This window comes from Pantherophis guttatus, chromosome 3 (genome assembly GCF_059756535.1).
Source record: "Pantherophis guttatus breed Tessera chromosome 3, ASM5975653v1, whole genome shotgun sequence".
NCBI classification, from domain to species: Eukaryota; Metazoa; Chordata; class Lepidosauria; order Squamata; family Colubridae; genus Pantherophis; species Pantherophis guttatus.
The window spans coordinates 87224334-87248165 of NC_142065.1; the positions used below are offsets into that span (position 1 = coordinate 87224334).

Sequence of the window (23832 nt, forward strand, 5' to 3'; positions counted from 1 at the left end):
AACACATAGAGATGCCCATGTACATCTGTTAAATTTTCACTAATTTCAGTGAGGGAAGGAAAGTCATCCACTGGGTGGGTTTCAAATTTTTTTTACTACTGGTTCTGTGGGTGTGGCTTGGTGTCCGTGGCATGGCTTGGTGTCCGTGGCTTGGTGTCCGTAGTAGGGTAAGGATACTGTAAAATCACCATTCCCACCCTACTCCAGTGGAAGGTTACTGCAAAATCCCCATTTCCTCCCGATCAGCTGGGACTTGGGGGGCAGAGAATAGATGGGGACAGGGCCAATCAGCATTTTTACTACCGGTTCTCCAAACTACTCAAAATTTCCGCTACCAGTTCTCCAGAACTGGTCAGAACCTGCTGAAACCCACTTCTGATCCAGCTGTACAAATGAAGTTATCAATAATAAAGTTTAACTTGAAAGTGACTTTAACTTTTGGAGAATTTTGGACCAGAAAGGCAGGTTTGCTTTACTGAAATCTAAATCATAGATCTATAGCTAAATGGTAATCCAAGACTCTTAATGTCTCCTCTAGCTGGAATGAATTACATTAAGACAGGGCCTTGAACAATGTGCTTCAGATACTTAGGGAGTATTCATTTTAACACTGGGAATAAAGAAATGTGCAGTGGACATATAATGTTTCTTTGGAAATAAATCTGAAGTAGGATTTTATTTCCAAGACATTACAGTATTGTATTTAAAATAACATAGCACAATCCTAGATAAAGATTACAATTTAGTCATTTCTAATCAACCTTCAGAGCTGTAATCTTATATACATTTAATTCCAGTAGTTGGAATTCATTGGCATATGAGCACAAAAGAAGGAATTAGTCTACTTTCTGTATAATACAGCTCTTCAGCCAATAAATAACCATGAGACATTTCTCATTATTACACATTTTTATTAGCAGTTCTTTTAAAAAATAAAGATGAAAGAACTAATATCCCAACAATATGACTATAAAAGAGAAAAATGTGCAACTTCTGAATTTACAAAATACATCAAAATACAACTGAACTAGGCAGTTACATCTCCAGGAACCACTGAATTCTAAATCATACATTTTTTTTTTCAACAGATTGAAAATTATTGAGCAGAAGGAAAAGAAATATACAAATTCAGATACAGAATAAGCCTAAGTGAATGAACACAAATATGGCACCTTAATATACAAGGTAGCACAACCTGTTCCCAAACCAAATACTAATATTCATTTTATTAACTTGAAAGCAGCAATAAGCCACCAGTTTCAGATACACGAGCCTGAAAAAAATGTGCATTCAAATAAAAAAAATTGCAATTGAACTCATATTGATTGTAGGCTGAGTAAACTTTGATACAATTTCTTACTTTGGTCTCTATGTTCTGCCAACATACTGTGAGCTGCCCCAGATCACTGTTGCAGATGTTGGCTGCAGCTTTTGTATAGTAATCTATGCTTAATCTTTTTAATCCGATCAAAATATTGCACAGATAAAATGGGGGGTTCTTTTGGTAGTGGCAAATATTCAGTATAAAGAAGTTGGATATTAAAATATGGATTGAACAGCTTTGGATGGAGGGGGCTTGATTCTTTGAAAAAGAAAAAAAAAAGAAAAGAAAAAAGAATATGGATTATATAGGATCTCTAGATCTCAGACTTGGTTTCTATGGAGTATATAGAGTTGAAAACACAATTGCTGTTCTTGTATATACAAATGTGTAGTTTACAGAGAAGATAGCAACTTGAAATGCTAGGAGCTTTTCAAATTTCACTATATCTGTCAGAAGTGCTGCATTCTGAATTACGATTTGCATGGAAAAAATTCCCAATCTTGTAACTGCCTTTATTAGCTTTTACCGATAGACAAGGGATTAAACATTTTATTTTAGAGTTACAGAAAGATTTCAGATTGAATATTCACCTAGATATTATAAGTTGTATAAATTCAGAAACATTTTATCATTATGTTAAAAAAAAAACCGCTGCAAATTATTTAGCTCTTGGCTTAAGACATAAAATAGCACTGCCTTCAAAATTCAAAATTTTTTTATTAAAGATTAGTGGAAGATGAGGGCAAACTCTTCACATGTCTCAAGATCAAGATAATGTATTTGTGTCAAATATTTCACCATGTTTTTTTTTTAAATATTATTTATCTGTGAATAGGGGAAGAAAATAATGTTATTGTAAATGTTCTCAAATCATCAAGTTATTCCACAGAAAATATTTCATTATTTCTGTGGGTGAAACTATTGAGTGTCACTGGAGCAATATCTGCTATAAAAATCAAGTGTAGCCTCGTTGTACAGATGTGTAAAGAAAAAACAATGCTACCATTTTATGGAGAATTTATGCATTGCTTCCTTTTATTGGCATATTTGAACAGGCAGGCAGGCTGAAAATGAAAAATGGTTGTTGGCTTACACACTGTGGCTGGAGATACTGTATATTTGCAACATCGATGACGTGAATGCACATGGCTTTCTGGGACAATCTGCATTCAAGTGTTGGGGGTGGGGGGTGGGGGAGAGGCTGCCTGAAATGGGGATAAATAGCGAAGCCAACTAAAAAGTTTTCACATGCTGAGTACAAGAGATGGAATGTTTCACCCAGACTTTTACATCCCCAAAGAGCACTTCCAGAAATTAGCTCCAAATAATGAGTACCCTACAGATTTCTTGACAGACTTCCCTACTTGATTGATATATTATTTGAATTGCCGAGAAGCACGTTGAAGCATTTACTGGAGCATATTCTTATACTTTATTCTTGTGATTAGCATAGTTTGGAAAACCAAACTGAGAAATCATAATATTAGAATATTTTAAAGGCATGTTGCCGTAGATGCTAGCCAATTTATTAAGGCAGTAGGACCTTTGCAGCAAGTGTTCTGCCCGGTGCCACATCCCAGAATAACCACTGTTGCTTTCTTTTTCTAAATTCCTGATGTCTACTGGCTTCACAAACATACCCGATGGCTTTCCAATATGCTTGGCTACCAAGAAATTCATGGCGATATCGTCACAATTTTGAGTCTCATCGATCATAGCGTGCACAGTTTCAGGCTGCTTTTGAAAAAGTTCTAGATATGCACTGTTGAAGAAGGCAGCTCCTATTAGGATCATTGAATATTGGTCTCCATTACCAATGACAGGACCCTGAAGTTCAAAACTCCCATAGCTGAAAATCCCTGCAGGGCTGGGGATGTGCTTTCTGGGAACAAATCCAACAATCTGATCTGGAAATTGCTGTAGGAAAAGAAAAACATCATAATATTGCTATTGGGCGCCTGGTTGCAAATAAAAACAATTGCAAAAGATTTATGACCCAATAAGAAAAGTATACATAAACAAGACTTGTTTATAAGATGTCCCCCACATTCAAGTTTACTATCACTGCAAATTTAACCACATTTTGTGCCAAGAACTGACACATAGTTAAAAGTTGATGAGTAGAGTTCAGAAAAAGCCCTGATTTTTATATTGGCATGTTTTATGCACTCAGTAGGGCCCAGTTTGTCTATGTATTCTACAGCCATTTGTGTGTCTTCTGTGCCATATTATAAAAAAAGAGGATTAATTTTTTTCTCCCATATCTCATTCCCAGACTGAGCATTAGAGATTATTTCTGAAAATCCAGAAGAGGTTTGGTCTTGTGGGGAGCTCCACATCAGCAATATCCCAATTTAACTAATAATTCACATATTCAAAATGCACCAAATTCATAATCTAGTGCAGGGGTGTCAAACTCAGCCTGCAGGGTGCTTAGATTTGGCTCGCGGGGCTGGCCTGGAAATAGCAAAGAACTGGCCCATAGTGCCTCTGCTAATGAAAACGGGCCATGCCCCCCCGCGTGCGGGGCCCCACCCCGTTTTGGCCAGCAGAGTGCTGCAGGAGGTCATCCAGGCTGAAAACAATGTTTGTGGGGGTGCGCATGGCCCCCTGTGTCCAGTTTTGGCTGGCAGGGTACTGCAGGAGCCGGTCGGCCCATCTCCCCCCCCCTCCCGCCAGCCTGCAAAGGACAACTACAATGCTGATCCGGCCCTCCAAAAAAATCTAGTTTGACACCCCTGATCTAGTGTAATCCTAACAACTATCTTATAAGTACCAATATTATTAATTTCCAAAGCGTGCAATTGAAATACTTGCCTAAGGGACAAGGGGAGATCACAGCATAAGTAAGATTTGAATTAGGGTCTGCTTGCCTTTTAGAATTGGTGTTACTAAAGATAGTCCTCGACTTACGAATACAACTAGCCCCAAATTTATGTTGTTAAGTGAGTTTTGCCCCATTTTACGACTTTTCTTTCCATAGTTGTTAAGTGAATCACTGCAGTTGATAAGTTAGTAACCCAGTTGTTAACTGAATCTGGCTTCCCCACTGACTTCGCTTGTCAGAAGGTCACAAAAGGAGATCCCACAACCTTGGGACACAGCAACGGTCATAAATAGGAACCAGTTGCCAAGCATCTGAATTTTGATCACATGATTGTGGGGATGCTGCAAAGTTCATAACTGTGAAAAATGGTCATAAGTCCCTTTTTTCAATGCGATTGTAACTTTGAACAGTCACTAAATGAACTGTTGGAAGTCGAGGACTACCTGTATGCTATACCAACTCTCAAGATACATGCAGAATTGTAATGAATTCAGTTTGAGTCAAATGTGGGAAAAAATACTGCTAATATCTATATTTGTATGGCAGAGGGGAAAACCATGAGTTAAATATAAGGTGTTGCAAGATACAAAAGAAAGGAGGACTGGCACACTTAATTTGAAATCATATTTTGCTGCCTGCTCTTTGGTCCGGATGAAAGAATAGAGGTTGCTAAGAAACAGGAGACTTTTGGAGTTAGAAAGGCATGATTTGAGCTTTGGGTGGCATCTACCGTATGATGCCTTAAGGTTAACGTAGATTTTAAAAACCATTTTGTTTAACCTGACATACTGAGAATACGGAACAGATATAAACGTAGGCTGTGCCCCAAAATACCGTTCTGGGTCTCAGCACAGAAGCATTTTATAGAAGGGAAATTATTAAACATAAATGATTGAGTGATATATTGTCAAGGAGAATGTAGAATAATAATAAGAGAAGAACTGCATGATAAAATAGATTAAAATGGTGGTGCAGTGATTAGAATGCAGTGTTGCAGGCTAATTCTGCCCAAGGTCTGGAGTTCGATCCTGATGGGCTCAAGGTTGACTTAGCCTTCCATCCTTCCGCGGTTGGTAAAATGAGGATCCAGATTGTTGGGGGCAATATGCTGATTCTGTAAACCACCCAGAGAGTGCTGTAAAGCATTATAGAGCAGTATATAAGTCTAAGTGCTATTGCTAGAAACATAATACACATGGATCAGTGGAAGAATATGTACTTGAAAGAACTGAAATTTAGAGTAATATTACAGTCTTAAGGAGAATTTTTATCAAATGCTGTATTGTTGATACATTCACTCGAAAAATTGGCTAGGATGTATAAAGGTTCTTCAAACATATGTTGGAAATGTAACAAAGATGAAGGGACATTTTATTATGTTTGGTGAATGTTTAAAAAAGCCAGAAAAATTTGGACTCAATTACATACAATAATACAGAAGATTTTAAAGACGTATATAGAATTGAAGCCAGTTATTTTTCTTTTGTGTCTATGTATGTTTGTGTACATGTACACACGCACCCACAGAATGGTCTACCACAGGTAGAGATACTTCTCTACCACAGAGAAATATCTTGCTGAAGTCAACATATAAAGTGCCATAATTTTTTCCAATTTATTCATCAATCCCAAAAGAAAAATCTCTGCTTTCAATATATATATATAGTCTTAACTTTCAATCATCACTGAACGAATAGTCATAGCCCAAGGACTAAATGTATTCGTTTCATATTTGACTTCTCATTCCCAACCCTGCACCCTATGTTGTGAGCTAGAGGAGGTGGGTACAACAGCTTGCTTTATTTATTTATAAATTTTATATTGCCGCCTACTTGTACATGGCAATTCAAGGCGGCTTACAAGGATATTTCCTTGCATCCTTTGAACTGCTTCTTCAAAGAATACTTTCCTATTCTGTGTATCTTATCCTCGGAAGTCTGTATGTGTAGACAGAGTAAAGCAGATGATCTTGACAGAGACAGGCCACATCCTTTACCAGTAATAGACAAGTGGAAGAACATGGCAGAAGAAATGCAGAAGTGGCTCAGGCGGTCACCTCTTTAATTCTCCTGAGTATAAGGGCAGGGCAGTAGGGAATAAAGCATAATCAGACTCTTTTATTGATATAGCCAATCTCAATAAAAAAAGTTTTAGTCTTTTTGTGAAGCTGATTACTTAGTTTAGTCTACATAGTAGGGCTGACAGCGTGCTTGCTCAGTGAGCTATCTGGTATGGTTTCTGTGTTAGGGCTGTGTTAGGACCATGCAGTGCTTCAGATTCAAATGTGCTACGTGCGCATTGCAGCTATTTGCAGTTTGCAAGCCAAATATTTCTTTTCCTGGGATCAAAAAGCAGCATTAACTGTTTCTTTATAGGGATGGATGTTTTTGTCTACATGGTCAACAACTACTGGTCACTAACAGTGTTTTTGGGGATTGTTGTTACTGTATATACTGTTTCTGTATTTTCTACTGTATTTTCCTTTTCCCTTCCGGGACTTGTCAATTAAAAGACATGATAGTTGTTCCACTGGTACAGTGGAAATGTGTCTCTTGCACCTCATAATAAACATATAGAATTGGCCCCTCTGTTAAATTTTCGGATGTGTAGTTCAGCTTTTGGTATGCTGGTCAAATCTGACATAAATCTGAATTTCAAAACATACCTGAATTCCTTCTGTGTCTGACGCATACCTAGCAAGCATACAATCTCCTTAGAAAATCTTGGCATTTTTGAAAATCACCAATTTTAAGAAAAACAGCTCTCTATGTATGCTGTGTTTCTTTGAAACTAATTTCTAAATGTGACTGGAAGCAAGAGTAATTTTTAAGTAGGGGTACATGGAGGATCTTTGGAGACCAGTATAGTACATAACTCAAAACACTTTTTGTACTAAATAAACATGCAAAGCAGAATGCTAACATTACCTGCCAAATGGAGAAAGCGAAAACTAGGTCATAGGCGCTAACTAGGGTATCATCATCCATCATCAAAACAGCTGAATGGAGAAAAATGCATTTTAATGAGTGCCTACATTTACCGAGAAAAATACTTACAACAGTTTGAACAATATTCATGGTGACTGGAAAACACAGTTGCCCTTTGGCAGGATTTTGCCAAATTCAAGAGAACCCGAAATATGTTATCAGCGGCTAAAACGTTCTCTTGTTCCAAAAATGAAGAATAATTAGTGAAAAAGCCTCTGGATCTCATCATACCAACAATCACAGAAGAAATGTTTCGTTCTGGGCAACATGAACTCAAGCTTTTATATTCAAATGGATTCTGCTTTGTTCAATAGGGCTTAACTCTGTAGTAAGAACGTTTATGAGTTCAAGTGTAAGCCGGGTTCATATATTGGTGCAGCCTTGATGGCGCAGTGGTTAGAGTGCAGTACTGCAGGCTACTTCTGCTGACTGCCGTCTGCCTGCAATTTGGCAGTTCAAATCCCACCAGGCTCAAGGTTGACTCAGCCTTCTATCCTTCTGAGGTAAGTAAAATGAGGACCCAGATTGTTAGGGGCAATATGCTGACTCTGTAAACCGCTTAGAGAGGGCTGTAAAGCACTGTAAAGAGGTATATGTCTAAGTGCTATTGCTATTGCTGCAATCTATATCTTGATCATACTCTATGAATATACCACAATTAGAAGTGTTTACCATTCTCCTTTCTCCAAAATTTCTGTTGTTAAGGGAGACAGTTTTTAAGTGAATCTTGACCCAAAGGTGCTTTTTCAGGAGCAACTGGGCTTTCTTGTTTTTTCTTTTGAAGACGTTTCACTTCTCATCCAAGAAGCTTCTTTAGCTCTGACAGGATAGAGGGGAATGGAAGGATTTATATTCCTTGCAGACAGCTTCCATAAACCCTTCCATTCCCCACTATCCTGTCAGAGCTGAAGAAGCTTCTTGGATGAGAAGTGAAACGTCTTCAAAAGAAAAAAACAAGAAAGTCCAGTTGCCTCCTGAAAAAGCACCTTTGGGACAACCATGACCTGGAGGACAGAGAATCTCTACAGATATGAATCTTGACCCATTTTACCACCTTTCTTGCCGCAGTTGTTAAATGAATCACTGCAGTTATTAACTTAGTAAGACAGTTGTTAAGTGAATCTGGCTTTCCCATTGACCTTGATTGTCAGAAGGTTGCAAAAGATAGATCACATGACTCCAGGACATTGAAAGCATCATAAATATGAGTCAACTGCCAAGCCTTTGAATTTTGATAATGTGACCACGGGGGTGCTACAACAGTCATAAATGTGAAAAAGGGTCATAAGTCACTGTTTTCAGTGCCGTTGTAACTTTGAATGGTTATTAAATGAACTGTTCTAAGTTTAGGACTACCTGTACAAATCTCCTGCTGCCTCTTACAGTCTGAGAAGTTTGGAGGGATGGTCCATTCTTTCTCTGCCCGTTATATAGCTCTGGCAAACCTGGTATATCTTATCTAATCATTATCTAGGCATCCCTTCACCCCTTTTCAAGGTCTTTCTCACATACCTTGCGTGCTGCATGAATTATTCTTTAATAACTACTCCTCCCTTTCATCAATAATTCCTTTATTGTACTATAAGCCGTAATCATTACTGATGTAGAAGTAGAAAGAGATAATAAGAGAGACAATAATTACCTTTTGTTTCCAGCTCCGGGAAAACCTGAAGTCTATTCCTCATGTGATTTACGGTTTGCACTTTGAAGATGACAGGGACAGGATGAGGTCCCAAAGTATTCCATGTTTCTTCAGGTGCTTTCTCCCCAACATTATTCCACACAACTATCACTTTTTGTAGGTGAGGCATGGCTTGATAGTGATTTAAAAGCTTCAAGAGCAAGTCTGTTCTATTGTATGTCTGCATAATAAGAGTAAATGAATCTGAAGCCAACTGGCTTTGGGATTTTCTCTCCCTTCGCAGAGTGATCATTTTATCTTCCTTAATATTAGGTAGTAAAGCTGTTAATGCACCTGCCACCAGAAGCAGCAAAAAAATCACTATAGAAGAAAAGTGAAGTAGCCGGATACCCATAATTCTTCCAGGTAGCTTGCAGGTATGGTAAAACCTTAATTATTTTTAAAAAAAGACACAAGAGGTGAAAGTTAGTCAATCATTCATGATCATAATGCTATATATAAAATTAACACTAATACAAGGGCTAAGCAGTTTCTTTAAGTTGGCTGCTCGAAATTTAGGAAATGAAAGCAAAGCATTCCCAACTTGCCATATCCAAAGTATAATCTAACAACTACACAATTCTTCAACTGTATAGAAGACCAGGATTGATTGTATAGCTTGAGTTGGACTGTTTTAGTTGGACTTCATAACATTAATCATGCTTGTAGATGACCTTCAGCCGTCTGGGATGGATGGTTCGCCTTGGTCTTTTGATGGCTTACTAATAGCATACTCACTTCTCACATTCGAGCACATATTGGTAGTTTACTAGTCATCAAGACTGAGGTTCCTTCCAACCAAGGTAACTTCAGCTTAGCCTGATGATCTCCATACCGTATGTAGTAATAAAATAATAAACCAAGGATAGATCAATCTGCACATTTATTTATTAAATATATACTGAGTCTTTCTTCTTATACACCAACATGCCTTGCAATAATTTGAATGAAAATATAAAAAATAGAACATGGCATTAAAATCAACTATTATTTTAAAGGATTTGTGGAAGTATTATTATTATTATTATTATTATTATTATTATTATTATTATTATTATTTGAATTTGTATACCGCCCAACTCCCGAAGGACTCAGGGCGGTGAACAGCCAGAAAAAATACATATAATACAAATGTTAAAAAGCATTAAAATACAATTAAATAATTTGGCCAGGAAAATAAAATTTAAAACACCCCAAATTCTTAAGACAAATTTAAAATTTAACATTTTTTAAAAATTTAAAAGTTTAAAAGAGAGGTTAGGCCAGGCTGGCCTGCTGAAAAAGAAATGTTTTGATTGCACGGCGAAAAGTAATACGTCCGTGCTATTTTCTAAATACTCAGAGAGTAAGCACATTCCATATTCAGAGAGTAAGAGCACAGAAAAGTCCCTCTCCCATATATCAAGTGTACAGGCTTTAGTCAGTGACATATATTTAAAAGTCTCTCTGTTACTAGTCTATATTATCAGGCATGTTCATAGCAGATGAGATGTTCATTCCTAAGTCAGGCCGTAAGTTGTTTAGATTTTTAACAATCAACACCAACACCTTCAATTATGCCCAACAGACAATGGGTAGATTGGACAAGTGCAGATTCTTCAACATAGGGAGTATAAGATACCTGAACTTTACATTTTTACACCCATTTTAATTTCCAGACACTTTTCAAGCTCATTGCAATAGTCACAATAGATTGCAACTAAAACAAGGATGACTGTCACCAAATCTAAGCAGCTTAGAAAGAGATGCAATTAATGTATCACTTAATAGTTTTGTAAACACACTCCTGGCCACAACCATCCTCTACATATTTAATTATAGCTGGGAATGAAACAGAGTATTCTCAAACAGTAGATAAGCTCCTTCTATGACAGCACAGCTCCACCTAAAGTAGACTTTGCTTCAGTCCCCAGTTCTAGTTTCCTCCTTATTAACAGCATCTTCTTCTTGCCTGAGTTTAATTTCAGCTTAGTTTCTCTTATCACATCCATCATCAGGATCAAATAATGATCCAAAGTAATGACTGCACTGAGCAGTTGTCTCCCAGCTTCAACTTCTGAATACGGCATGATAGCAAGGACCAGATTGTACTTTAAGATTCAATCCTACCAGACAGCACAGAAGGATATCATAATTTATGGCAGTGACGTCGAACCTTTTGGGTTTGGTGTATCAAAAAGGCCACAATTCTCAAAAACTGAACATATGAGATTAGCCTGAAGCAAATCGATCTTGTGAGTAGAGGGGGATATTTTAACAACCATTCCCTTTAAGCAAATAGGAAACATCCCAACCAGAAGATGGCATTAATGACGCCTTAACTTTGGGGTCATCTTTATACTGTATGGTCTAATTCAGGGATGTCAAAACTGGTAGCCCATGGGCCGGATGCGTCATGCGCAGGCCATGCCCACCCCAGCTCAGCAAATGGGAAAAAGTCACAAAACATCACGTGATGACAACGTGACATGGTGAGTTTGACACCCGTGGTCTAATTTGTTGATGTAGAGTCAAGCAGGAATAGTCTTGCTTCTCCATATAATCTCTCCGTGTCCTCAAAATCCACACACTGGAAACAATCCCTATGAATAGGATGAGTAGTTGTCTAATTATCTTTCTATTACTTGACCTAACACTGGATTCCAAGTTGAGGAATATCTGAGCAAATTTGTTTGCAAAGAATTTATATCAGCCTTGGAAATTTGGATTGCTCTGGTTCTCTTCTCCCAACATCTTGGAGGAGATGCCCCATAAACCAGAAAAGCATCAATGTGCTATCCTATGAACTGCAATGGGGTCAGAGAAGAATGTTCTCTTTATTGTGTCGACAGACATAGAATAGGATACTAAATGGTCCTTAAAAGGGGTTCTGTTATGTCCCAGTTAGGGATGAAAAGACTGAGGCAAGACAGGTTGAGGTAAAAGCTAACAGGATTTATTTCACTAACATTGTTCTAACAGGTTTGCTAGCATTGCGACCAGCAATGGCTGCTCGGCTAACAGGAGCAGCAGCTGTCAGCCTTTGACGGCTCCTTATATACTCGTGTCTGAATACAAACAGCCAAGCACGGCTGGAGACTGGAGGGGAGCAGGTTCCTTTTCTGCAAGTGATAGAACTGGGTAATTCTAATAATTATATGCTGAGTTTTATTCATCTTGAGTGTTCCTTTATTTGTCCTCTCCTATGTCGACCTTCAAGATAGGTCAGATCATGGAACAGACAATACAAGGACTACTGATACTTTATTGTTATAGTATGAGGTATAAAAAAAAACAAAACTGCCAAGTATCCCTCTTATACTTTTTCTTATACAAAACAGAAACCAGTTGAAGTCATTTTGAATTTCTTTCCCAGACTTTCTCCTTTCCCAGGACTGAGTTTCATTTACTTAGTAAATCTTGCATTCCTTCCTCAAAGTTATCTCTGTATTCCTCTACAACCTTATTTGTTTCATTATGCTTGGTTCCCTAATAAACCAAGATGCTGATTGGGTTTTGCTCAAGAAAAGAAGATGCTTTAAAATGATAATGTCAACTTCCTGGAACCTGGATTTGGTCCATAGATCAGCGAAAGAGTGCAAAAATTATTGTAGATAGAGACAAGAAATTTCTCAAGAATAGTCAGCAAGAACATTCAGATCCATCTGGAACATGAACTGGACCATTTTAAGCAATCATTAAATTCTATAGTCTACAACTGACCACAGATCACTACCTCATAAATTTATTCCCACCAGCATATTCCTGGGATGGTTCTGAAATGGTGAGCAGAAATTGCCCTAAATCACAGAAATTTGACATAGATGCTAAAAGGACACTATTATTTCTGTGGGCTGTTCATCATCATCCAGGTATGGATTCTATAGATTGGATCCCAGACCCTTTGTAAGAGGAAGCAATATAGGTAGTCCTCAACTTGCAACTGTAATTGAGCTCACAATTTTGGTCGTAAATTGCCAGTCACCATGTGACCAGAACTGATTTTACAACCTTTTTTGCAGCAGTCATTACGTGAACTTTAAGTGAACCTAATATTCACTATGGGCTGGTTTTTGCCAGAAACCGGAAGTAAATGTCAGTTTCTGGCAAAAATGTCGCAAAGAGCAGTCACATAGCCACAAAGAGGCACTGTAAATGCAGGCTGGTTGCCAAGCACCCAAAATGAGATCATGTACCAGGGTGTAATTCCCATTTTCTGGGTCCCTTGTAACATTGAATGGTCACTAAGCAACCAATTGTAAATGGATGACTATCTGTACATCATTCAGTCTATTATTTCAGAACAGGCATTCTTAATATCAATGAGGAAATAACACAAAACTGGCAAAGGACCATTCATAACCTTTGGCACATAATACTTTAAGTAATAGGTACGCTTTTATGTCCCACACCATTTGGGTTACTTCATCAAGGAGAGCTATTCAATGAAGAAGTAAGAATTTAAATTTAGATAGCTTACTGATGAAGGCCCAAGGTGATTCAAGAGTATATAACGGGTGCATATGAATTAACAGATACATAATATTTTCATCTGAACAAATATGTGCTGAGTGAGGAATAGCAGGATGCTATTTTCAGAACAGGAACAATTTACATAAAATTCTATGCAAAAAAGATTTATGCGACAGTAGACTGCAACATTTGGGGGAGGTGTATATAGAATTATAAAATGTTATAATCTAGCATAATAGTGGGACTGACATCAGAAAGAAACTGCTCAGGGTTCAGGTGCTCACTTCAACTCAAAGGAGAGGTTTCAAAGAAAATTTAAGGTTGTATAATGATTAGATTACCAGATTAGGCAAAAAGACATCTAGATTCAAACCTTCACTTGAGCTATGATGCTTATTTGGTAACTTTTGCTCAGGCCCTATCTCTACCAACAACTCCTGTGATGGGGAGATAATAATGCATGCTGCTTTGAACCACATCAACGTGGTATATAGATATGATAAATGAAATCCAATGAATAAAGCAAGGCCTTGATCAAACAGTAAGCCAAGAAAATAGGCTGAGGATAGGACAGAGAAATGAAAAGCTAAACCAAAAAGAAAATGGAGAGAAAATGCTTGTGTTCATAACCAGAGATAGACAGCGCTTTTGAGGTAGGAACCACATAACATTCTGAAAGCAACCAGTAGGTGTTCTTACAAAATGGCTGCCATGGTTTGCTGATCGCAAAACATCCATTCATCAGATGGTGAACTGCTTTTTACCATCACAGTGGGATCCTTATTGTGGCTAAAGAAATCTTACGGAAGAAACTGGTGATCTGCACAATGCCAGCTTCTGTACTGTGCTAGAAACATGTTTTGCTTTTATCAATGTAAAACGTAATACAACAGAGGAACGGAGGGAGGAAGCCCAAACTGTTAAAAAGAATACAAAAGCAATTTAGAAAGAAAGGAAAAGAATATAAAGGTAAAGGTTTCCCCTTTCTGGTTGTATCCAACTCTAGGGGCGGTGCTCATCTCCGTTTCTAAGTGGAGCATTGTCCAAAGATATTTCTGTTGTTGTGTGCCAGCATGACTATATGATGAGGCTGAAGTGGTATATATTTATCTACTCGCATTTGCATGCTTTCGAATTGCTAGGTGGACAGGTGAACAAAAATATACAAGGCATATATTCATAGATATTCTACCCTCTCTCTCAGCCCACAATGTCAAGCTTGGGCAACAAGCCAATCAGTCAATTCCTATCCAAACCAATCAATCAATACTAGGTTGAAAGCCAATTTAGTTTAATGATTAAGGCACCAGGCTAGAAACCAAGAGACCCTGAGTTCTAGTCCTGCCTTAGGCATGAAAATTGGCTGGGTGACTTTGGGCCAGTGACTCTCTTTTAGACCACAGCATTAGATCAGGCAACAAGCTAGTTGATGAATCCCTATCACAACCATTAAATGAATACTCTGCTGTTCTGAAAAAAAGCAGGCCCTGTCCTTGCAAGAAAATGAAAATTCTACACACACATTTCAATAAATGGTAGCTATATTTCATGATAATAGCTAACCTCTGTTAGTAAGTAATTCATCTGTATATTGCTAATAAAATCTCCACAAACCATAGAGCTGTTTTAGTCTTTTAGCTGTAAGCAGAGCATATAGCCAATCCATTCTTTTTCTTCTAGTGTCAACTTCCATACAAAGGTATTATCATTCAGAAAAATACCAACATTTGAGAATATTAAATCTTGTTTCACAATTATATATGTAATAACCTCTTCCCCAAAATAGCTATTATAAGATATTGGATTAAGCCTTTTTTTAAATAAACAGAACACAGTTCCTAAATAAGATGTCTTGTTTTGTTTCTAAAAAATAAGACATAATTTAAGATCTATTGATGAGTTTGATATTCAAATTAACACTTTTCATTGTCTGTGTAAAACAGGAAACTCTATAATTTCTTACTGCATTGCATATCAAATTGAATCATTGCCATTAGTATCAGCAGTGCTAGAGGGTAAGTACTGCAAAATGCCAGATGCTAAAAGACTTTGTCTTTTGTAAGGTGGGGGCACTGAATCACTATAGGCCTTAATCAATAATGATGCCATGAGTATCTTCCTCTACTGCACACAAATATGCTTTGCCTACTTAGTCTGTTCCACTTCTTGTTAGGTTGAAACTTTTGCTGGTCAGCTTTTGTACTCAGGATCTATCAAAGACAACAACGGTGCAAGTCACCATCAACAATCCCCAGGAATCCCTGCAACCCTAGTCTTCTCATTGTATTTTCGATAAACCTGAGCACAGACTAGCTACATATTCACAATCTGCATATTCATTGGGACAAGATTAGTTTTTCAGTTATAGTCTACCCTGTTTCCCGAAAAAAAGACATCCCTTGATAATAAGCCCAATTGGGCTTTTGAACGCATGGCAATAAGGCCAAGCGCTTATTTCAGGGTTCAAAAAAATATAAGACAAGGTCTTATTTTCGGGGAAACACGGTAGTTGAGAGCTAAGACTTACTGATGAATTCAGGTATGAAGTTTGACAACTGAAAACAATAATAACAAGGAATAAGGCTTATAACAGTGCAGTACTTTAGGACAATATTGGATGGATTTCAAGCTTGAACTATTACAATGCAATGCAACAATTTAGACACTGTTCACTTAAGGCAAAGGACAGATCCAAGTTAATTTTTGCCTTATTTTTAAAACTGAAACTGCAGTTTTTCTCTAACCCCCCTCCCCAACTTTGACTTCTTAGGACGTCTTCTCTAAGCCTAATTTTGAAAAAAAAAAAAAGAGAGGATGTATGCTGGTATTAAAACAATATAATTTAATATATCCCAATCTACCTCCCTTCACCACTGCAATATTATAACAGACACTTCACTAATCAATATCTGATACTGGCTTGTACATCACCTTTAGTTCTGTACCTATAATGCATGGGGGGGGTGGAGGTGGGGAAGAAATCACAGTTTTTCAACAGCAAATAGTTTGAAAGGCCAAAGCACCACAATTTTAAAGAAAGGTATAGGTTATTATGAAGATGACTCAAAGGCAGTAACACCAACAAAACATGATAAGTATGCACTAGGTACAACAACAAGGAGCTGTGGAATCAATAACAAAAACTTTGGGGTAAATTTCTAGAGGCATTGGAGAAAAACTGGGGGAATCATCAAACTTTCAACCACTGGATGATTAAATATGTATTCTTGCAAAAACACAGTGACAAAATAACTGCAGATCAAACAGTAATCTTCAAATCAAGACCAAAGACAAATTTCAAACTAACCTGAAATTACAGTGCAATGCAGTTTCATTATACATGTGCTATTAATGAATAGGAAACTTAATTGGGCACCATGTATAATGAAGAATTCTCACAACCCCTTGCCCAATGAAGAACTGTTGTGAGTTACTGGAGATCATATTACTTGCTGTGGGTATCCTAGGATGATAAGCAATCTTGGCTTCTAAAAGACGGATGATAACACATCAAAGTTACACATGAAACAAAGATACAGTTTCTATAATGTGTGCAAGTTCTTTCTAACCTGGTGCACTTTAGATGTGTACAATTACAACTCCCATACGTATTGATTATTCCAGCAGTTATAATCCTATCATACCTGAAGAATACTCGATTGGGAAAATTGCCCAAAGCATTTTTGGAAATATCTTCTAGAAAATGTTTTAACTTCTGCACAAGTTAATTATTAACTGCTGGGTTCACATAACATGGTTAAACAGGTTAAAAATCTAGCAGTTTTTTGTTTCTTTCAACCTTGGTTAATTTTTTTTTTTTTTTTGTGGCTCAACATGTTATGTGAACCCAGTCAATTCATTTAGATTATGACTGAAGAGATAATTTAATAACTCAGTTAAGTATCAATTCCCAAATATTAAGAGATAGTACAATATAATAGTTCTAGTGTTTGTCAGGATGGGAAAGCTAATGTTCAACTGATTAGGCCAGTGCCATTCTCTCTTACCTACCTACTTCACAGATATGCTCTTATGAAGATAAAATGAAGACATATATTAATATAAGACTCTTTCAGCTCTTAGAGGAAAGACAAGATATAAATCTAAGAAATAAATTTAAAATAAAGAAGTACCATCTGCTAAAATAAATGTTCAACTTTGTGATGGTTAAAGTGTTTCTGGATTAGGAACAGCTAAAGTAAAGGTTTCCCCGCACATGCGTGCTAGTCGTTTCCGGCTCTAGGGGCGGTGCTCATCTCCGTTTCTAAGCCAAAGAGCCAGTGCTGTCCAAAGACGTCTCCGTGGTCATGTGGCTAAACGCCGAAGGCACACGGAGCGCTGTTACCTTCCCACCGAAGTGGTCCCTATTTTTCTACTTGCATTTTTTATGTGCTTTCGAATTGCTAGGATGGCAGAAGCTGGGACAAGTAACAGGAGCTCACCCCGTTACGTAGCACTAGGGATTCGAACCACTGAACTGCCGACGTTCTGATCGACAAGCTCAGTGTTTTACCCACTGAGCTACCGCCTCCCGGGATTAGGAATAAGTATACCCAAATTCTAATATTCTTTAGGCATGAGTGCTGGCTGAGTAACTTTGGAAGAGTCACTCTCTCTCAGGCCTAGATTTGAGACATCTAAAAAAATCTGCCTCTGGCAGTAGACAAGCAAGGTAGATTATGGTCCATAATTTCCAATGAAGAGATTATGCAGTGGATTAAGTGACTGATAATTAATATATAAATGAGGTATACACTGTGGTTCAGCAAATCAATCCAAATATTTCTGTGTAGGAAGCCAAGCAGCAGTAACATTTCTAAATATTTAAACATGGAGAATGCTATGTTTTTCCTCTAGGCATTAGAAACAAATAATGTTTTAATTTCTAAAAAGCATAAAAAGCAATCTAACAGAGGAATCCTATTTGGTTGAACTCACCTCATTCCTGCAAAGGAAGTTTTTTTCTGTATTTATCAGGGTTCTTGGTTTAGGATAAACTTTACTTCTGTTGGAAAATGAAATAACTCAAAATTAGGCATTGTCATATTGCTTTAGGAGCTATGCTATCCTTCCCCAGTTTGATGACCTCTCAATGTACTGAGACTGCAATTCCCTGAATTTCTAACTTGCATACAGGCACAAGATAATAGGATCTAGCAAAGACATTTGTAGGCAAAGCCTTTTCCATTCAAAGTGTGCCTGTTAGATGTTGTTAATAATTCTACAGTCTATCACTGCAAAGAGACAAGATCTGACATCTTTGTTTTTGTACATCTTTCTGCCAAAATATGCATTCATGTCTTCATTACACGGCGACTTCTATAATGAGAGCCTCTGAATGTAAACTTACTTCCAAACAGACCACACATTTAGTAAACAAAAACAGACAAACTATTTTCAACTGAATGTTCTGTCTTGTTCACCAGATGGTTTTAATTTTTTTGCTGACACATCACATCTAGATCAAAGCATTTATCAGTCCTTATTTTAAGGTTACCTATGACTGGTAGCCTCTCTTGCACAAAAAAACCTGACAATATTGTTAGAGAGGGTACAGATAGGAATAGGTTCTTTGTTAGTATTTTTCTGAATCATCTTGAAGCAAGGCAATTGATTTAGGACAAAAGTGTTTATTGAAAATTTGTCCTTGGGTTTTATGATACTCTCACCTGTTTAGACCATGAATGTGTGTGCTTAATATTTTCTATTTGCAGTTTCATATTATACAACTCTGGAAGAAATACTAAACAATCTCAGTAGGTTTCAGTCCCAAACGTGTGTGTTTACAAAACTTCAGACCACAAGAGTTGTGTGTTAAATATGACAGTAATACAAAGCTGCATGGTATAAGGAGCACGGTGCACACTGCCTTTCCCTCCTGTACCAAAGGCAGGATATGAATCCATCAAACATATAAATAAATAAGCCAACGTGCGTTTGATGAGTTCTTTTGGAGCACCTTTCCATAACTGTCGCACTCTGGGTATTGGACTTCAAATCCCAGAATTCGCAGGATGAGTCCAAGATATGTGGAGGGAATGAGCATGGGGAAGGCTTATTTCTGAATAATCATCTATGAGTTTCCCTAAAAGCTAAGGATATGGTAGGTACAATTGTGTGGAAAGACTGTGGTTGCTGCAGCTAACCCTGCATCAAAGCACCTCTCTTTTTTAGGGGGCTACCCTCCTATTTTTAATACATTCTAATCTAGACCAAAGCATTATTTTATAGACGTCTAAGTCCGTAAGAAGCTGTTTAGGATATACAGTATGAAAGGGTTGTCAGTGACGCAGAGACGAATATACAATTTCTTTTCCTGGCATTATGAAATCTCCGCAACATCCTACAGCTATTTATTTTTCTCGTCCCCATGCAAGTCCACGAAAGAAATGCAAAACGAGTGAGATCCAAGCAAAAAGATCCCGAAGGCTATTGCTTGAACCAAATATTTTCTTTTTGAGCCCCTCGGTTTATGGCTCTTCCTGGACCCCTCTACGGAACCCCAAAATATTTCTTCTTGGCCACCCACCCACCCCGGGCCACGTATACGACACTGCATAGCTTCTTAACCACAATCACAGCTTCGGAGGGTCCCCTGCTCACCTGCAACCAAGGGGAGGCCGAGGCCCGAGAGCGAGTTCACATATCAGCAGGAGCGATCGCCTCGGGAATTAGGGAGCCGTTCTCAAAAGGCGTCGCTTCCGACTTGCAACCCGTCTAGCGCTGCACCGCACGATTCAATCGCAATTAAAAAAACATCCATCGCAACGTGAGAGGAACGCAAAAGGGGGCTGGACCCGGTCCCCGCAGTCCCTTCCTTTTTTGATTCCCAGTGCTTCCTGTTGAGGGAAAGCGCCCCTCCTCTAGGCTCCGGCTTTTGCCAACGCGATCGGGGCAAGTCACCAATAATAATTTTGCGGGTATAGAAGGGATTTCCGTCCCTTTTTTCTTTTCCCCAACTAGATCCCCGCGCCCCCCACCCCCAATCGTAAAGCCTGTTTTGGGCGCCCCCTCCTTATTGCAGCCTCCCCTATTCTGGAAAGGCTGTAGGAGGAAAGCCGTGTTAAGCCCAGGGCAGGCAAAATTCAGGAGGAGTCTCGTAACACCTTTTCATGCATTTTATTAAAAGGAAGTCCTTTTGATAATCATACAAAGATCTGCCTTAATACAAAGATCTACAAATAGAAATAGAACGACTATGGCCAAAAAAAAGCAAGGGTAGTGAGAGGCACTTCCGGTGCAATTCCAAAATGGGAATGGAGCAACACTGGAACACTATCAGCGTTGACAAAATCACTGTAAATCATTTGCAAAAGACAGCTTTACTTGGAACAGTTTATGTCCTGCAACCTACTTTTAACATCATCATATAACATCTGCCTATTCCAGGGCCTTGGGAAGGACTTGATAGGTGGATAAAAATGACAAATCCAGCTTAAACAGTTGGCTGACTGTGTGAAAAACTATAATAATAATAATTTGGCATGCCCTGTTTGCCCCAACACAAAGATACCACACTAACCATATGCTGAAGTCAACAATGCAAAACATCCTCAACCTGTATCCATCCCACTGCAAAGGCAGCCTCCTACTGTTTTTTTCTTGATCTCCTTCAAAAGTAGCACTATTTAGTTTTCCCCACAAACAGTTTGTGGCAATTGTTTCATGGTAAATTTAAGAGGGTGAAAACCAGTAGTGGTTTAAGGCAGGGGTCTCCAACTTTGGCAACTTCAAGCCTGGCGGACTTCAACTCCCAGCTGGCTGGGGAATTTTGGGAGTTGAAATCCGCCAGGCTTGAAGTTATCAAGGTTGGAGACCCCTGGTTTAAGGCATCAGACTTGAAATGGAAAGATCAGGAGTTGTAATCCTGCCTTAGGGACAAAACCTGTTGGGTGATCTTGGGCTAGTTGTTCTCTCTCAGCCCTATGATGGAGGCAATGGCAAATCAAAACCTTGCCAAGAAAACTGCAGGTACTAATCAGGCAATCTCTAAAAATTCAGATACAACTGAAGAAAAAAAAAACCTAAGGGCAGGGCCTATCCTGCTGCTCCTGCCCACAACTATGGTAATTGCTGTGGACATTCGCCTTGGTTATTTGCCTTTAAGCCGAAATAATTGAACCTCTGCTGTGGTGTTGAAAAGCCAGCTTTCCCATGCCTTTGATTAATCTATGAGTGACAGAAAGAGGTAATGTGGAGAAGCAGGTTTTTAGTGCCAGTTCTTCCTACTCCCAAATACCTCCTTCTATCTAGCTGAAGAATTGTTTCCCCTTGTTTCTGATCCCACAAGAAAGGTAGTTCCCTAGGGGGTGGTTCTATTCTGGAAAGCAAAGTGGGAGCAAGTAACCATCAATCGTTCTATAGGATTATTTTCAATGTGTGTGTGAATGCATAGGCTCTGCAGCCTACACCCTCTGGGAAAGGGTAAGAATCTAGTTTCTCCTTCTTCTCCCTACCATGCCTGCTTCTCATGACGAGGCGGATGGAACTGGTGGCAGGAGAAATGGAGGCAGTGGGATGGAAAAGTGAAGGAGAGCAAATGTGGAAAATGGCTCCTTTGGTGCTGGTTACTGGTAGCAGATGAACTGTGGATAACTTAGCTTACTGACATCAGAGGAAGTACTGTACTCCTTACACAGCTTCCCCTCCTCCCCCAGGATCTCATGACAAGAGAAAAACCAATTCTCCTTTATTCCCTAGCAGGGGTCTAAACTACGTTCAGCATGTTTCTGAACTGGCATTCTTTTATTCCTGTTACTGCACTTGATTTTTATTTTGGATTGATTATGTTAAACAACTAAACACAAAGATAGTTTTTTCACTCGTGTCATCACTCTGCTGAACACCTAAATACCACAGTACTTGTATTAGGTCAAAGGATCTTTACCCATGTAGTACAGCTGAATAGGTAGTCCTTGACTTATGACCACAATGGAGCACCAAATTTGTTAAGTGAGTTTTGCCCCATTTTACGACCTTTCTTGCCACAGTTGTTAAGTGAATCACTGCAGTTGATAAATTGGTAATCTAGTTAAGTGAATATGGTTTGCCCATTGACTTTGCTTGTCAGATCACAAAAGGTGATCACATGACCTTGGGACACAGCAACTGTTATAAATATGAATCAGTTGCCAAGCATCTGAATTTTGATCAGATGATTAAGGGGATGCTGCAAAGGCCGTAACTGTGAAAACAGTCATAAGTCATTTTTTTCAATGCCATTGTAACTTTGAATGGTCACTGAATGAACAGTTGTAAGTCAAGGACTACCTGTATTACTATTATCCTTCTCATCATTTCTACTACCTCCTTCTGTTGGTATCTTATGAATATATTTTATTGTTTGTATCTACACTGAGTGCTTATGCACCTTATGCAAATTCCTTGTGTGTCCAATCATGCTTGGCCAATAAAGTATTCTAAAGTATTCTAATTAGGTGCCATCAAATTAGCATGGCCTCTTACTCTTTCTTTTGGAAAGAACTCTTGAAGTCCATAGGTTATCCTACTTCCTTAACTTGGTAAAGTAAAAATGCTTAGGCAACAATCCTAGACCAGTTAGCCTTGGAGAGACACTCATTAATGGAATTTACTTCTTTGTAGCATGTATATCTGTAATGTCATGTAGATATATTCCCACCGTACTCAGTGCAGGTTACAGCGAAGTACACGTTAAGGATTGGCTATAAACCTGTATTGCTTCAAGTCAATACAGGTAGTCCTCAACTTAAAACAGTTCATTTAGAGACTGTTTAAAGTTACGGCACTGAAAAATGTGATTTATGACCATTTTTCGTAGTTACGACCTTTGCGGCATCCCCATGGTCATGTGATCAAAATTCAGATGCTTGACAACGGGTTCATATTTATGACTGTTGCTGTGTCCCAAGATCATGTGATCACCTTTCGTGACCTCCTCACAAGTGACGTCAATAGAGGTGAGGTGGCGCAGTGGTTAGGGTGCAGTACTGCAGCTACTTCAGCTGACTGCTAGTTCAGCAGATCAGCGGATCAAATCTCACTGGCTCAAGGTTGACTCAGACTTCCATCCTTCCGAGGTGGGTAAAATGAGGACCCAGATTGTTAGGGGGTAATATGCTATTTAGTATACTGTCTTTGATGTAAGCCATAGGAATATGACTAATAAATAAATAAATAAATGGGGAAGCCAGATTCACTTAGCAACCAGGTTACTACAGCCTCCATGTTGTTCCCAGCGTCTGTTTTTCCCCAACTTGGAACTGAACCAGATGGATTTTCCTTCCAACACTAACTTATCAACTGCAAGGATTCACTTTTAACCACTGTGGGGAGAGAGAGGTTGCAAAATGGGGCAAAACTCACTTAACAAACGTCTCGATAACAGAAATTTCGGGCTCCACTGGGGTCCTAAGTCGAGGACTTACCCATATACCTCCGTCGCCCTGGGGCACCATCAAGCGTCGAAGCACAGATCGCTATAAACACGTGCATCACGCAACTGTGCGTGCGGCGCAAAAATTCAACCTACCCCATCCTTCCTTCCTTTTTCTCACCGCAACGTAACTTAGCCACCCCCCCC

The 23832-nt window shown here is 38.6% G+C and overlaps 1 protein-coding gene across 1 annotated transcript; it reads right to left on the reverse strand.

Moving 5' to 3' along the window:
* Positions 1 to 890: 890 nt before the first annotated feature.
* Positions 891 to 20494, reverse strand: EXTL2 (exostosin like glycosyltransferase 2). Its single transcript, XM_034437353.3, has 5 exons — positions 19875 to 20494; positions 18210 to 18276; positions 8781 to 9208; positions 7079 to 7149; positions 891 to 3241 (listed from the first exon to the last, which is right to left on the reverse strand). The coding sequence occupies exons 2-5, from the start codon at positions 18212 to 18214 to the stop codon at positions 2750 to 2752; spliced, it is 996 nt and encodes a 331-aa protein (XP_034293244.2). The 5' UTR covers positions 18215 to 18276; positions 19875 to 20494; the 3' UTR covers positions 891 to 2749.
* Positions 20495 to 23832: the final 3338 nt, after the last annotated feature.